The sequence below is a fragment of the Cucurbita pepo genome, chromosome 19 (genome assembly GCF_057944985.1).
Source record: "Cucurbita pepo subsp. pepo isolate OVF chromosome 19, ASM5794498v1, whole genome shotgun sequence".
NCBI lineage: Eukaryota > Viridiplantae > Streptophyta > Magnoliopsida > Cucurbitales > Cucurbitaceae > Cucurbita > Cucurbita pepo.
Window position 1 is genome coordinate 12,003,218 of NC_141816.1, and position 13,670 is coordinate 12,016,887.

Genomic DNA, 13,670 nt, shown 5'->3' on the forward strand with positions numbered 1-13,670 from the left:
CTACTCTTCTTTACAAAAAGTGGTTTCTTTTTGGTCTTGGAAAGGGGATTTGTGGCTAATTCTCGAATGATCAGCATCAATCCCTTTTCAATTACTTTTGTGAAACAATTCTTTTAGCGTCCACTCTTTGTTGACTATTGTGACATGTAGTGAGGTGATGAATTCATGAAATTGTTGTTGTCCATTAGCTAATATTCCTTGAGAAAGTGGTGATTATGTTTGTTTGTAACAGCAAGAAAAGCATGTGGTACCCAATCTCAGTTAGCTCCACTCTGGATTAGGGCCCGTTGAATTCAACTTCAAGACTCGTGCATCCCACCACTCGTTTGGTTTAGTATATTTTGATTAACATGTTAGAGTTCATCCAAAATGGGTATGGATGATAAAATAAAATGGGAAGGGCCAACTATCTTGAAGAGATAACATGGGAATCTTGGAGATGGATAGTGGAAATACCCTTTATTCCTTCTATTTATCTCAACCTATCATATTTTTCTTTTCTTGAAAAAATAACATGATATAGAAATGTTTTGTTGTTAAAAACATGAACACTAAATTATTTCTTAAAAACATTTTAGAAAATAAAGGGAGGAGAGAAAATTTAGTTGGTAATAAATTAGATTTCACGTGAAAAGATTGGCTTGCAATATTTCCAATGAGTTCTATTTGGGAAATTAGTTTGAATATTTTTTTGGTAAATAAATAATATTAAAAAGTAAATTTTATGGAAAGTAAAAAAGAGTCAAAAAGTGTCATTAATATGCATTTAGGATAATTTTTATTTATTTTTTTTTATGAGAGGCGGTGGGAAAGAAGACGAAATGCTTACAGAGCTCTCAAAACCCAAATTCATGTGTAACTGCAACTCTGTCTCTGTCTCTCTCTATTTTTCTCGCTCCTACTAAATCAGAAATAAAAGAGAATAAAGAGAAGAAAACTGAATTGAAATTGGGGCATCCAAGCCATTGGAACTGTTCAAGTGAAGAAGAGCATCTGCTTTTCGATCAATCCCTTCATCGCGAATATTTCACTTTACATTTCTCCTGTTTTTTTTTCCCTCTTCTTCGATCAGGTGTCCTTGCACTTTCTTGCTCCTTATTGTGGGAGGTTCAAGCCCTGTTCAGAGCTAGGGCTTTCGATTCGGCTGCGAGTTCCTCGGTAATTTTACCTGACCTCTATTGGTTTTGATCTGATATGGGATTTTTCTCTTTTTTTTTCTTTCCCGCTTATTTGAGTTATTTTTATCTCCTTTGCGCATTAGTTTAGTTTAGTCCTGCGGAGGATTGAAATTTTGTTCCTTGATGCCCGTGCTCATGTGGGATCTGATTGATTTCGATAATTTATGAAACTGATCTCTGCTTGTACAAGTTGAATCGAATTTGCTTCAAAAGGATTTTGTCTGTGTTACATAATTTTTGTTTTTTCTTTTTGAATGGGTTCGTCTAAAATCGATTTATTTATAGTTATTACTTCACCTTTAATGAATTTCTGTTGGTTCGTTTTGCTGTCTCTATGCTGAAATTTAGTGGATAATTTTCCACACCTGTTATCTAACATGCACTTCTTTGGTTGGGCTCATAGGGACTAAGAGAAACTTAGAGTTCTGCAATGGGGAAGCATTCGAAGACCAGTTGCAAGTCGGCTTCCCACAAGCTCTTTAAGGATAAGGCAAAGAACCGGGTCGATGATCTGCAAAGCATATTTGTAGATTTGCAATATGCAAGGAAAGAGAGCCGCAATGTTGATGTGGCAGTGCTCGAGGAACAAGTCCATCAGATGCTTCGTGAGTGGAAAGCAGAGCTGAACGAGCCCTCTCCAGCATCCTCTTTGCAACAAGTTAGCACTGTATATTCAATTCATTTTAAGTGCATAAGATGAAGAGTATCAATTGATATGATAATCTGCATAATTTATGCATGTGGCATTGAGGACGGCAGCTAGTATAACTGAATTAAGTGGATTATGATGTTTTTAGCGTATGTTTGACTTAGGGTGGAAGCCTTGGGTCATTTTCTTCGGACATTTGTCGATTGCTACAACTTTGTGAGGAGGATGATGATGCATCTAGTCCATTAGCTGCTCCTAAACCAGAACCCAATGAACAAAATCTGCAGGTTGGAGATACTATGGCAGTTCAAGAGGTGGGAACTTTTTTACGTTTATTTTGCTGTTGATATTACCTAGTTCATGTTGTGCCTCAGTTTATCTTTTCCTCTTTCCTTTATAACTATGGCCCTTGATAATTATTGGAGGTGATGGGGTATATTAAAACAAAAGAAGAGAGCACCGATTGGTTCGAATGTTTAATGCTATTTTTGTCTTGGTTCTGGCTTTTGCAAAAGATACTGAGACAATTTTGAAAGTTTCTGTCCTGGCCCTTGTTATGCGGTCGCCCCATGCATGTCCACTACGATAATTGGTGAAATTAGAAAATTTTCTTCCAGCAGCATATTTGCCTGACCTAACACAGATAAACATTAGGATATACAAGCATGGAGTTATTGATACATGCCCTTCATGGGATTTTTTATCTCTTTCCTCATCACCTGGACTATCATCTTGCAATGTGTTTAAACTCTAAGAGCTGTATGAATATGAATTTTGTTGGTGAAGTTGGTTCCTTCTCTTTTATTCTAGTTCGTTGTGAGCTTATTGTGGAAGAAAATGTCTAATAAATTTGAAAATCTGTCTTGCCTTTCATGCCTGTTATTATAGGTTCTTAGTATCACTTCTTAACCTGCTTCAGGGATTTAACGTGAATCGTGTACACCAAGAACCAAGCTTCCCTCTAGTTGATCAGTGCAAGAACTCCCCTTCAGGAGTTCATGGTTTGGCTATGAATAACTTGGAAGGAGCCACATATTTGGAGTGTCATCAGCTTGATTTACATCAAGGCAGTGAACACAACTTTTACTCCTTCCTTAATGGTAGAGGTTTGTGTGGGGAGAGTGAAATTCCTCATGTTTCCAGCTATTGTCCCAGCATATGTCCTCCACCTGCTGCTTTCTTAGGCCCAAAATGTGCGCTTTGGGATTGCCCACGACCTGCCCAAGGGTTGGATTGGTGTGAGGATTACTGCAGCAGTTTTCATGCTGCCTTAGCATTGAATGAAGGCCCTCCTGGAATGGGTCCAGTTTTACGACCTGGTGGCATTGGTCTGAAGGATGGTTTGCTTTTTGCTGCTCTTAGTACGAAGGCACAAGGAAAAGATGTTGGTATCCCTGAATGTGAGGGAGCTGCCACGGCTAAATCCCCATGGAATGCTCCTGGTAAGTTCTTGCAGCTGGTATATTGCATTGACATGCAATGCATGTATAACTCTGTTGAAATTGATTGTACTGAACTTTGATATATGCTTTATTGAATTATATTTAGCCAACATCTCTTTATTATATTGCAGAGCTATTTGATCTGTCAATATTGGAGGGTGAGATGATTAGGGAGTGGCTTTTCTTTGACAAGCCTCGTAGAGCATTTGAGAGTGGGAATAGGAAGCAGAGGTCATTGCCAGATTATAGTGGACGTGGTTGGCATGAGTCAAGAAAGCAAGTGATGAATGAGTTTGGAGGGCTGAAAAGATCTTATTACATGGATCCTCAGCCATTGAACCACTTTGAGTGGCATCTTTATGAATATGAAATCAATAAGTATGATGCCTGCGCTTTGTATAGATTGGAGTTGAAACTCGTTGATGGGAAAAAAAGTTCCAAGGCGAAGGTAACAAATGATTCGGTTGCCGATTTACAGAGACAAATGGGGAGACTGGCTGCTGAGTTTCCTGATAATAAACGCTTTATGAAGGGGAGGACCAAAATTAACACAAAAGTTGGTGTTGGAAATGTATACTCATCAGCAAATAGAGTCATGCCACCCAATGGAACATATGATTATATGCTTCATGCACAATATGATTACCTTGTGGAGAATTTGAGCGAATATTACCTTACGTAGTTAAGAAGCTCAGTTGTTGAATGAGTTGCATGCCTGATGATATCCATCTAAACATGATGGGTTTGAGTTTACGATTCATTCTTCCAGAATTCGGTACTTCTTTTTGGCCTCAAATAACCTAAATAATTTTTTTCCTTTTCTTTCTTCTCTCATGGTATACTATCTGATGCTCATCTCATGGGAGCTGCAACGGATGCACCCTTCAGGATGGAGCTTCAAACCTCTGGATAACAACGGTAAAGCTGGTTGTTTCCCTAATATTTTGGGTTACAATTTGCAATTGATATATTCTAGAAGGACATTAGTCGCTGTAACCCAGCAGAGACTAACCAGTGATGTATATTATTTTTGCTGGCGTTATAAACTCCGTTGATGGTTTAGGTCGTCTGGATTTCGATAAAATGTAATCCGCCTACATTATGTTTCGTCATGTACGTGGATAATCCTAGTTTTTATTCTATTTGATGTCAATGTCAACTTACACATCTTGAGTAATCTTTTCAGTCATCTCTCAAGATATTGAAATGCATATTGCTCGAAGGTTACCTTGTTAACCATTATCAGAAACGTAGATTTACCGAATTGTTTCCTGTTGAATCTTTCTCTATTGCCCCATCTTTGATATTTTGAATGCAAAGTGGGTTGAATATGTTGAAGAACAAGGGTAGGCAGTATCTTGTAACAGTTATGTGATGCTTTTCCTGATCTTCACTCTGTTTTAGTTTCCATTAAGATGATGCTTTCATTAGATGCAAGCATTCTTCCATTATTGTGGGTCAACGCGTTTGATTCTTGAGACGGTGACCTTTTGAAGTTTTTGGCGGCATATTCGGATGAATGTGACCTTTGTTCAACCATCCTTTTTAAAGAAACATGTTCATCTTCATATAAATAAACATTCACAAAACATTTTCGTTACCTTCATTTGCTGCTAAAACACGGTGTTCTTGGCTGCTGGATTAGATTTGTATGACTCGTGAATGGGTTATTATTATCATAAAGTACAAGTAAAATTCTTACACCTTCGACATTATTATTATGCAAGAAAAATTCATGCACTTACTGCATACTCGAGGCAAACAGACTAACAGACAAGCATGTTTTCATTTTTTAAGTTGTTGATACAAAATTTCCTATGCTGTTCGGGTAGCTATTGATACGACCTTAACATCAAGGAGGATGGCGACTCCTTTAGAGGGGGGATTCAAAGCCCGTAAAATTATACATAACATCATGTCCGATGCATATCGAATACTACTACCTGTATGCTCAGGGTAACGACTCATGTACGGTGTTTGCTAAAGCGCCGAAGTAAGCATCAGTGTTCACTAACATAAACAGACTCCATCGCGATTACCTCATTTGGGTGCCTGGTCATTGCAAACATGCTAGAATCAAAGTGTTCAAAGGCAGATTCACCATCATTTGCCACAGACGCCGTAACCAACTGTCGAAAATTGATGCTTCCGACCAATGTAAGTTGAATTAAGTCATTCTCATATATCTGAACACAAAGAAGAATCTTTTCGTCGGACACCAACATAGATTGAAGGAGATCTTCCTTCGTCGGCGGGATTGGCCTCTCACTGGGAGTACAAATTAAGGGTATATCAAATAGCTGACTTTTTGTTAGACAAATTTTAATTATATTTTTGGGAATGATTAAAAAAATACTTTAAAATATAAGAATATATTTATCTTTATTTTAAAAACAAATTAGTTGCACAAATCTATATTTTGTTTTTTTCTCAGGTTGGAGACACAGGTTCGAATATCTTTATTTCCGTTAATAAACTAATAAAAAGAATATTTAAAACAGAAACACACCTGAAAAATAAAATTAGGGTATTCTGAAAAAGTAAAATATGAAGTGCAAAATTTTAATGAAAGAAAAAGAAAAGAAAAGAAAAAAAAAAAAAAAAAAAGAGATTCTTGGGTGGCGGGTCGGGTAGGGTTTGGGGAATCCGGTTGGCGATTTACCCCAAAGAGAGGTGTAAACGGGACGGGAACGAATAAGCCAACACAACTAAAAATTTTCCTCTCTCGGCGGAGAGGCGGAGCGGGAACCAACTTCTTCTTCGACGAATAAACTCAGAGGGGGCTTCTACGTCCATTCTCACTCTCTTCTGATTCTTCCTCCAATTTCCACTTTCTTCCTTCTGCTTTTCGTCGACGATGGGAAGAGGAAAGTACAAGAGCAAGCCCACCGGCCGGCGCCAATTCTCCACCCCTGAAGACATGCGTAAGCAATAATTCCATATCTTATTTCACTACTTTCGTTTGATTATTGAGGAACTCAAGATCATGAGATCTTTTCTTTCAGTGCGCGCGTCTTTCTCTGCCCCTAATTTGATTTTATAGAATTGAGTTGAGAAATTCGTTTGGAACCATTTATTCTTTTCCAAGGATATGAGCTGGTGCGTGACTTAAAAATTCAAGTATTTGGAATGATGCTGGATATATTAGTGATTTCAGCTGTTCTATATGCAATGCAACCTAGTTATTTTTAAATCATTTTCTGCGACTATGAGGAGGTGCTTGGTTTGGGGGTGAGATTTAGGCTTAGCTGATTGAGGAAATAGTTCTGTTTTTTTTTTTTTTTTTTTTTTTTTTTTTTTTCTCTCTAAAAAAGTGGAGTCTTAATCTGTTGTAATCTAAATGAAGAGTCTTGCACGATTTTCTTCTACTGCAGAGTTGAACGCGTTTTCTTTGGATTACTTCTTAAACCTAGTACAATATGGGCGATATGGATGGCGTCAAGGAATTAACCTTTAAAGCAAAACCCAAATTTTGTTTTCAACGCATTGTGTAAACACGTTTGAGATTATAATCTTCCGTTCTTAAGATTTTCGTTTTGAAAGACTACATCAAAACTATCAGTTTATTGTTGAGAAGGATTAAGATGCCTTAAATTTGCATTGCTAACTACAGTTTCTGCCTTAATTGTAGTTGCTGGAACCTCCTCTCGTCCACGCACGTTTAGACAGGTTCTCTCTCTCTCTCTCTCTCTCTCTCTCTCTCTCTCTCTCTCTCTCTGTTTCTCAAGATTCAAGACACGCACACACGAAGTTCCCACTACCATTCTCATCTTCCAACAATATAATCTCCAAAGAAGCTTTTAAGCCAATATATGATCTGCATGTGTCCTATAATACGGCAGTTGTTTTATCCAATTGAGGATGGATAATACACTGTTGTGTTACAATTTTTGCTTCAGTAACCCAGCTGCAACTGCATGGTCTTGTTCTTACTATTTTACTCATTTTTGTGCACATGAGGTATTCAATTTAGTATTGTAGGTAGAAGCTGAACACAAGGAGGAAGAAAATGAGGAAGGATCTGAACAAGAATCTGGGGATGAATCTGATGATCAGGGAGATCAGCCTAGAGTTTGTATTCAGTCACTTATTTTTATTTTTTATTTTTTTGACTTAATCTCTAAGCCTAAATTTCTATATCTTTTTCTGTTTTTTATTTGAGCTGAGCGGGACTAAATCACTTTTATTTTGTTGTCAAATTCTGCCAGAGGAAAGGCACTCAAGGTATTATTGAGATTGAAAATCCTAACTTGGTAAAGCCAAAAACCTTGAAAGCTAGAGATATTGATGTAAGTTTTATAATCATCCTCGCATATGGTTTTGCAATTTGAACATTATTATACAGTAGTTGTGTAATTTCACTTCATTTTGCAGATTGGGAAAACAACTGAACTTTCAAGGCGTGAAAGGTTGTTACAAGTATATTTTCATTGTTGTAAAGAATATCTAATACGTACTTATATTTCTATGATTCTTATTCTGGAAACAAATCTGGCAATGTTATAGGTATGGACATCACTTATAAAATTTTGTTTTCTTTGCTTTCCCAGAGAGGAGATAGAAAAACAAAAGGCTCATGAGCGATACATGAGGCTTCAAGAACAAGGGAAAACTGAACAAGCTAAGAAGGATTTAGGTAAGTCTTCTTCAATGATCAGTTCTTTGGTTTAAGTATGTGTTCTATTTTCTGAGGATAGAATCCTTTTTATTTTCGATCTGTCATCCGAGATAATAATGTTCCTTTTCTTTTTATTCTTTCACCGAGTTAAATGGGAAAAACATATAGGAATGCTCAAAATGATCTCCTGCAGCTACACTTCGATTATATTCACTACTATGTGCCCTGCATCTCTAAACTTTTATAAATTTAGTTCAAAATGTACTTTGATACTATCATGGGGAGCCAATGCCAAGTCCTGGAACAACTATTATCTGCCGAGTGTTGTGAACATATTTGAAGGCAGGACATTGATTACACTGTCTGATATTGAAATTTTATTTCACTGTATGCTATGCAGAACGTTTGACTCTTATTCGTCAACAAAGGGCAGAAGCTGCTAAAAAGAGAGAAGAAGAAAAGGCTGGTAATATATACAACAAAACACCGTAGTTTGTATAGTTATATTTCCCCGTAAGACTGAATTATTGAAACTGACACTCTCCCTCACTTTCAGCCAAAGAACAGAAGAAAGCAGAAGCTCGCAAATGAGCTCCAGGAACCATTCGAGCTCTTCTCACTGGGAGGAGCAATATGTAATATCTACAACTTTACTTTCTAGTTTGCGTAGACTGATATTGTTGTTCGATGTCTGTGACCGTGCAACCAAGTATTATTCTCCTCTTTGGCACAGAAGTGACCGTAATACTATGTCATTTTTCATTTATGCAAAGAATACTTCTGATGATATCTTCCTCAGTATAAGAAGTTCCATTCAGTGTGACTTCAATATTAGGTTCACCTTTATTCTCTATGCCTTTATACCCTTATCACTTTGGAATATTTTTCCTTCTTTAAATATTGGTCTCGAATGCTCTGCTGATATGATTTGGTCAAATATATCTGTGCATATCAAGAATAAATGTGTTTTTGTCTATTTGTTTGTGGTTGGGATATCCATTGCTAGGCACCTTTTTAATACCTTCCGCTTCTTCACGCAACTAGGGGGGGGAACGGACGTTTTTGTGGAGAATTCGAATCTCGAACCTATTGGTCAATGATCTATGAATTGATGACTATTTTTTTTTTTTTACAAAGTTTAGTAACATATTGAATACAAACTTAATATTTAATCCTGCTATTTCCAAAAATGATAAAAAGTAATTGTTTTTATCTTGAATTGGTTTAAGTTCTATTAATTTTTATTCTGAAATTTTAATATAGCTCTAAACTTAGACCTATATTGTTATTTTTATTTGGTTCAATTTTCCCTAAATTCCTCCTAAATTTTAACCAAAAAAAAAAAAAAAAAAATCAAATCTCTAAAAAATCTTTGATTTCAACAAAAGTTCGAGCATTTTAAAAAATTAAATTGGAATTATACACAAAATTAAGAATTGAATAAACAAATTTCATTGAAGCTCCATTCATTTTGAATTAAAATATAGATTTTTTAAATGAAAGTATATTGTCACTTAGAAAATAAAAATTACAATAGTTATTTGAAGTCTTAAGATTGCGAAGCTAATTAAAATTTTAAATACATTTGGACGAAATTAGGAGTTCATTGGTCAAAAAAAGAAAGAAAAAAAATTTAAGTGTAGGGTTAAATTCGGTATTTTGTCCGGTAAATTAAGCGCCACCCGGCCGTACATGGGAAAGCCGGAAAAAGGAGAGCGAGTTGGAGGATTTTGTCGATGCTGAAGCTGAAGGATTGATATCTGAGGATAGAGAAGTGTTTTTTTGCCGGGAAATTGCTGCGCGCCATCATGACGGACTCCAACCCTCCATCTGAGAATCCTTCTTCTTCTCAACCTAAAACTATGAATGAAATCAGTAGCGGTGGCCCCAAGGCCGAATCCGCAGGCCAAAGAGTCCGGTTTCCGAACCCACCGGAGATCCACAATCCCGACCCTGCTACGCTTCGAGATCAATGGAGGTTTGCCATTAGACAGTACAGTAAATGGTACTCACACGCTTGGGGGACTGCTATACTTGCTGGGATCTCCTTCTTCGCTCTTGGTTGGGTTATTAAGGGTTCCAATCCTCTGCCCTCTCGCCAGGACGACTCGAATTCGCCTGCCTCCTCCGCTTCCAATACTGCACATGAAGCTCGTCCTTGACCTTTTGCCTTTGGATTTAGGTGAGTGTTGTCTTTCACTCGCATTAACGCCTTTATCGAATTCTTGATGATGGGTTTTCTAATAATCCTTTATTGATGTCATTTGATTGCTAAGAACCAATTTTGGAGCTTGTGAGTGAGAACGGGTTTTCTCATTCATGCTCCGAGATCCTGGAAATGGTTTCTTTTGATATTAAACATTAGGCATCATGATCAGTTTAACAGTTTCACGTACTCTTGCAATGCCAATTGGTACGAGGTTTGATTGTGAAGGAGGTCTGGCGCTGAAGCATGATTGGTAACTAGTGGGTGTTTTTCTGTGAATGGAAATTTCTGTATGCGTAGCTTCCATCACTATATTTACAGAATTTTCTCAACTTATAGCCAAAGCCAATTTTCTTCATCGAGTTTAGGATACATTTATAAACAGTCATAACACGATATGAGGAATTCTTTCCTTTATAATATCTCTGTCAGTTTATTTCCGGCAGATCAATACCAATGAGGTTATTCAAATAAGTAATTATTTCCTTTATACCTTACCAACTGGAGTGTTTTGTGTAGGCAGAATGTGGAACGTGCCTGCCATTAATTCAGACACTAGATGTTGTGATGAGAATTTCTTTTTGACCTTTTGGACCTTTGCTATGTTCGGGCAAGTAACTTACCAAATAGATTTCTTTTCTCCCCAAATGTGGAATGGCAAGAAGTTTAAGGACAAGAGGAAGGTTCTCTGGATAAGTGGTCGTTGTTCCATTCAGATGGGGAGTCTGAGTAGAAAGTAGCAAAAGAATTTCCAAAAGTGTGGTATGAAGTCTTCTAGGGGAGATGTTTGAGACTTTGATATTTTTGTGGCTTCCTATATCTTTGATCATAACTAATTAGAGAAACTTTTATAGCTACATGGATTTTATAGGCTGTTTTGTGCTTTTGTATTTCTGTATATTTCTTTTGAAATTTATCAATGAAGCTGGTTTCTTATGAAAAAAAGACATAGCTCGCAGTAAATACTGTGAGGAGATTTTGATTAGGTCTCTCTGAGCAATGCATCCGACTTAATTTATTTGGTGATCAGTACAATCCATGAATTTAGAAAATCTCTAGAAGCTGTTTTGTTTAATGGTAGCTCCCGCCTTTAATTTCCTGTGAAATTAGCCATTTCTGGATATCGTGTTTCATGCACCGAAATTCATGGACTTTGATGAATATTGCTGCTTAATTGTCATCTGATTTTGCTGCACATTCATTGAAGAACTGAAGGACTAACTTTGTTGATTGGAGTTGGAGTATGAATAATTGCTTTCATTGTGCCTTCCAGAAGAATAAACCATCTTCGCACACTGCCACTGCTGTGGTGGACTGTGCTGGGAGTCCAGACGTTGTTACTCTTCAGAAAGAGTTGGTACTGGATGGAGAAATCACCCTTTCTGCAAATATTGTGCATTCTGCTTCCGTTTCTCTTAGTTTTGATATTACCATTTTGTAAAGTTGACCTTTTTCACACACGGTTTCATAGCGAGTGTAAAATTTATGGTATATTGTCACTTGTTGTCTGAGTTAATTTATACATGTCAACCTATTAGACGACGTATCAGAGGTTTATACTACACGACATCCAAGTGACTCGTTTGTTTTCTTAGGCAAGGCTGCTGGGTATCACTTCAATCTCAAGTTTTTCCTACTCAGGACTTGATACAACTGACTAAGAACTTAAGACCTCAATAGCTAAGGTTTCTAAAATGGAGTTGTTCTCTTGTTAAGCAAAATCAGCAGCAACTTCGATTGTTGCACACGGAAGGTGACGAAGGTCTGCCTGGTTGTGAATGCGCATCATCACAGTAGCGCAATTACACAGTTGTTGGTAATCTTCATTAGCAAGCTCCATAGGCTCACTCAGAGCGTAGCTACCTGGGATGCCAACCGGTGGCAAATGATAGACTTTTAGCCTTTGAAATTTAAAAGGTTTCAATTTACTGGTTTGAGATGGGATAATAGGGAAGTAAGTAGGTTCATTCATTCACTCACTTGGTTATGTACTTTTCTAGTTTCACCTCAACTTTAGCTACACTTGGTAGCATTAAGCGAACCTTTTGATTTTTTTCCTTTTCAAATCTCCCCTTGGTGCTGTCGTGGGCATAGGATATTAGCTGAATATTTCTTTAGTTATCTCTTGTAAAACACCTGTGCTCATCAATGGCTCGAAGACACGGATAATTTGCTTTGAAAACCAACCATAAAAACACAACATTCTCGTACATGATAAGTAAAACATGTGAATCATGTTATTTACACTCAAAGTAACCGGTTTAAATTCTTAACAACAAAAGCACATGTATTCTCACCTCCACCTCCTATATCTAGAAAGAAAAGTTAACATAATTTTGATGAGTAATTAATTTACTCCATAAGTAGTTAATTTGACATTTACAAGTTTTATTATTCAACTATATGAACATGCTATAAAGAAGAATTATAAAGAAGAATTATGGTTATAGTTTATTGAGTCATGTGATACAACTATACAGGCATAGTTCCACAGTGTTATCAGTTGAGTGTAACATCCCAAGAAAAGAAAAAGAAAAGAAAGAAAGATTCTAAAAATATGGGATGATTATATTAGAAATGGAAGCAGAAAAGTTATGGGAGTGAGAGAAATAGTCAAAAAAAACACTGTGGGTCCAACTAAAAGATCATAATTCACATCATATCTGTACAAAATTTGAAGTTATGAAGAAAGGCAGAAGCAGAAACAGAAACAGAATCGAAGAGATAAGAGGGAAGACGACAAAGCGAAGAGAAAGGAAAGGGGTCCAAAGTTGCGCAGCAAAATGTGGCAGAATATGGAAGAACAATCCAATCAACACGACTGTTCTACTGCCAAAATCCAAATCCCAAATCCAAATAATACTCATTTCATCTGGATGACCTCTCTCTCTACTCTTCCAACCCCTTTTTTTCACACTCCTAAACCAAACCAAACCCAACCCACCAAAAAGTTCCCTTTTTTCTTTGTTTTTTTCTAGTCACACAAACCCCAGAAAGTTGCAGACTTGCTGCAGCAGTATAGTATTGAGGTGCAGCTGGTGGAGAAGAGGGATAATGGTACGGGGCATCATAATGATGATGATCAAAGGTGATGGGTTCATTCCTAAAAGGTATAAAAAAGAAGAGAAAGAGAGAGAGAGAGAGAGGGGGTTTGTGTTATATCAAAATCAGTCAGTCAAATATCCAATCTCACTGTTGGAAGGTGTGTGCACGTAACAAATGTTCGAAATGAAACCCTGTGGGTAATATGTGTCGTCCAACTGTTGGTTCAAATCAGCACCAGACAAAAACACTGTTCTTTTTTCTTTTTATTATTCTTCGTCTTCTTCTTCTTCTTCTTCTTCTTCTTCTTCTTCTTCTTCTCCCATTTCTTCGAAACATCAATTCCTTTCCCTTTCAAGACACTTCCTCTGATTCTCTGCCCCTATCTTCATTCCCTCTCTTTTCTTTTCAACTCAATCCCTAAGCCCCTCATATCCATTCTACATATTCCCTCATATCCCTTCTCTTTTCTCTTCTACCACAATACAACTTTGGCTTTCATGTGCAATCTGTGCTGTAGCATTCAAATTCACAC

General features: G+C 37.0%; 3 protein-coding genes across 5 annotated transcripts; all 3 read left to right on the forward strand.

The window, feature by feature from the left end:
• The first annotated feature begins 823 nt into the window (after positions 1 to 823).
• LOC111781564 (transcription factor VOZ1) lies at positions 824 to 4,458 on the forward strand. Its single transcript, XM_023662230.2, has 5 exons — positions 824 to 1,158; positions 1,582 to 1,836; positions 1,992 to 2,141; positions 2,747 to 3,269; positions 3,401 to 4,458. Exons 2-5 carry the CDS (start codon positions 1,609 to 1,611, stop codon positions 3,949 to 3,951), a joined length of 1,452 nt encoding a protein of 483 aa, XP_023517998.1. The 5' UTR covers positions 824 to 1,158; positions 1,582 to 1,608; the 3' UTR covers positions 3,952 to 4,458.
• Positions 4,459 to 5,948: 1,490 nt separating this feature from the next.
• Positions 5,949 to 8,716, forward strand: LOC111780950 (uncharacterized). The gene is made up of 8 exons (XM_023661317.2): positions 5,949 to 6,193; positions 6,901 to 6,938; positions 7,251 to 7,340; positions 7,478 to 7,558; positions 7,644 to 7,678; positions 7,820 to 7,905; positions 8,288 to 8,353; positions 8,444 to 8,716. The coding sequence occupies exons 1-8, from the start codon at positions 6,127 to 6,129 to the stop codon at positions 8,476 to 8,478; spliced, it is 498 nt and encodes a 165-aa protein (XP_023517085.1). The 5' UTR covers positions 5,949 to 6,126; the 3' UTR covers positions 8,479 to 8,716.
• Positions 8,717 to 9,549: 833 nt separating this feature from the next.
• On the forward strand, positions 9,550 to 11,635 carry LOC111781034 (uncharacterized). Of its 3 annotated transcripts, none has more exons than XM_087119883.1 (2): positions 9,550 to 10,069; positions 11,309 to 11,635. In XM_087119883.1, exon 1 carries the CDS (start codon positions 9,696 to 9,698, stop codon positions 10,047 to 10,049), a length of 354 nt encoding a protein of 117 aa, XP_086976009.1. In that variant the 5' UTR covers positions 9,550 to 9,695; the 3' UTR covers positions 10,050 to 10,069; positions 11,309 to 11,635. The 3 variants fall into 3 exon arrangements, with proteins under 3 accessions (XP_086976009.1, XP_023517200.2, XP_023517198.2); XM_023661432.2 differs by having other exon boundaries at positions 9,551 to 10,069; positions 11,301 to 11,635; XM_023661430.2 differs by having other exon boundaries at positions 9,553 to 10,069; positions 11,367 to 11,635.
• Positions 11,636 to 13,670: the final 2,035 nt, after the last annotated feature.

What these genes read in the sequence shown, in the direction of transcription:
- LOC111781564 (XM_023662230.2), top strand. Translation starts at nt 1,609, where the DNA reads ATGGGGAAGCATTCGAAGACCAGTTGCAAGTCGGCTTCCCACAAGCTC. An exon ending in CAGCATCCTCTTTGCAACAA is followed by an intron (nt 1,837 to 1,991) that starts GTTAGCACTGTA and finishes TGTTTGACTTAG; the next exon opens with GGTGGAAGCCTTGGGTCATT. An exon ending in ATCCCCATGGAATGCTCCTG is followed by an intron (nt 3,270 to 3,400) that starts GTAAGTTCTTGC and finishes ATTATATTGCAG; the next exon opens with AGCTATTTGATCTGTCAATA.
- LOC111780950 (XM_023661317.2), top strand. Translation starts at nt 6,127, where the DNA reads ATGGGAAGAGGAAAGTACAAGAGCAAGCCCACCGGCCGGCGCCAATTC. An exon ending in TGAAAGCTAGAGATATTGAT is followed by an intron (nt 7,559 to 7,643) that starts GTAAGTTTTATA and finishes TTCATTTTGCAG; the next exon opens with ATTGGGAAAACAACTGAACT. An exon ending in GAACTTTCAAGGCGTGAAAG is followed by an intron (nt 7,679 to 7,819) that starts GTTGTTACAAGT and finishes TTGCTTTCCCAG; the next exon opens with AGAGGAGATAGAAAAACAAA.
- LOC111781034 (XM_087119883.1), top strand. Translation starts at nt 9,696, where the DNA reads ATGACGGACTCCAACCCTCCATCTGAGAATCCTTCTTCTTCTCAACCT.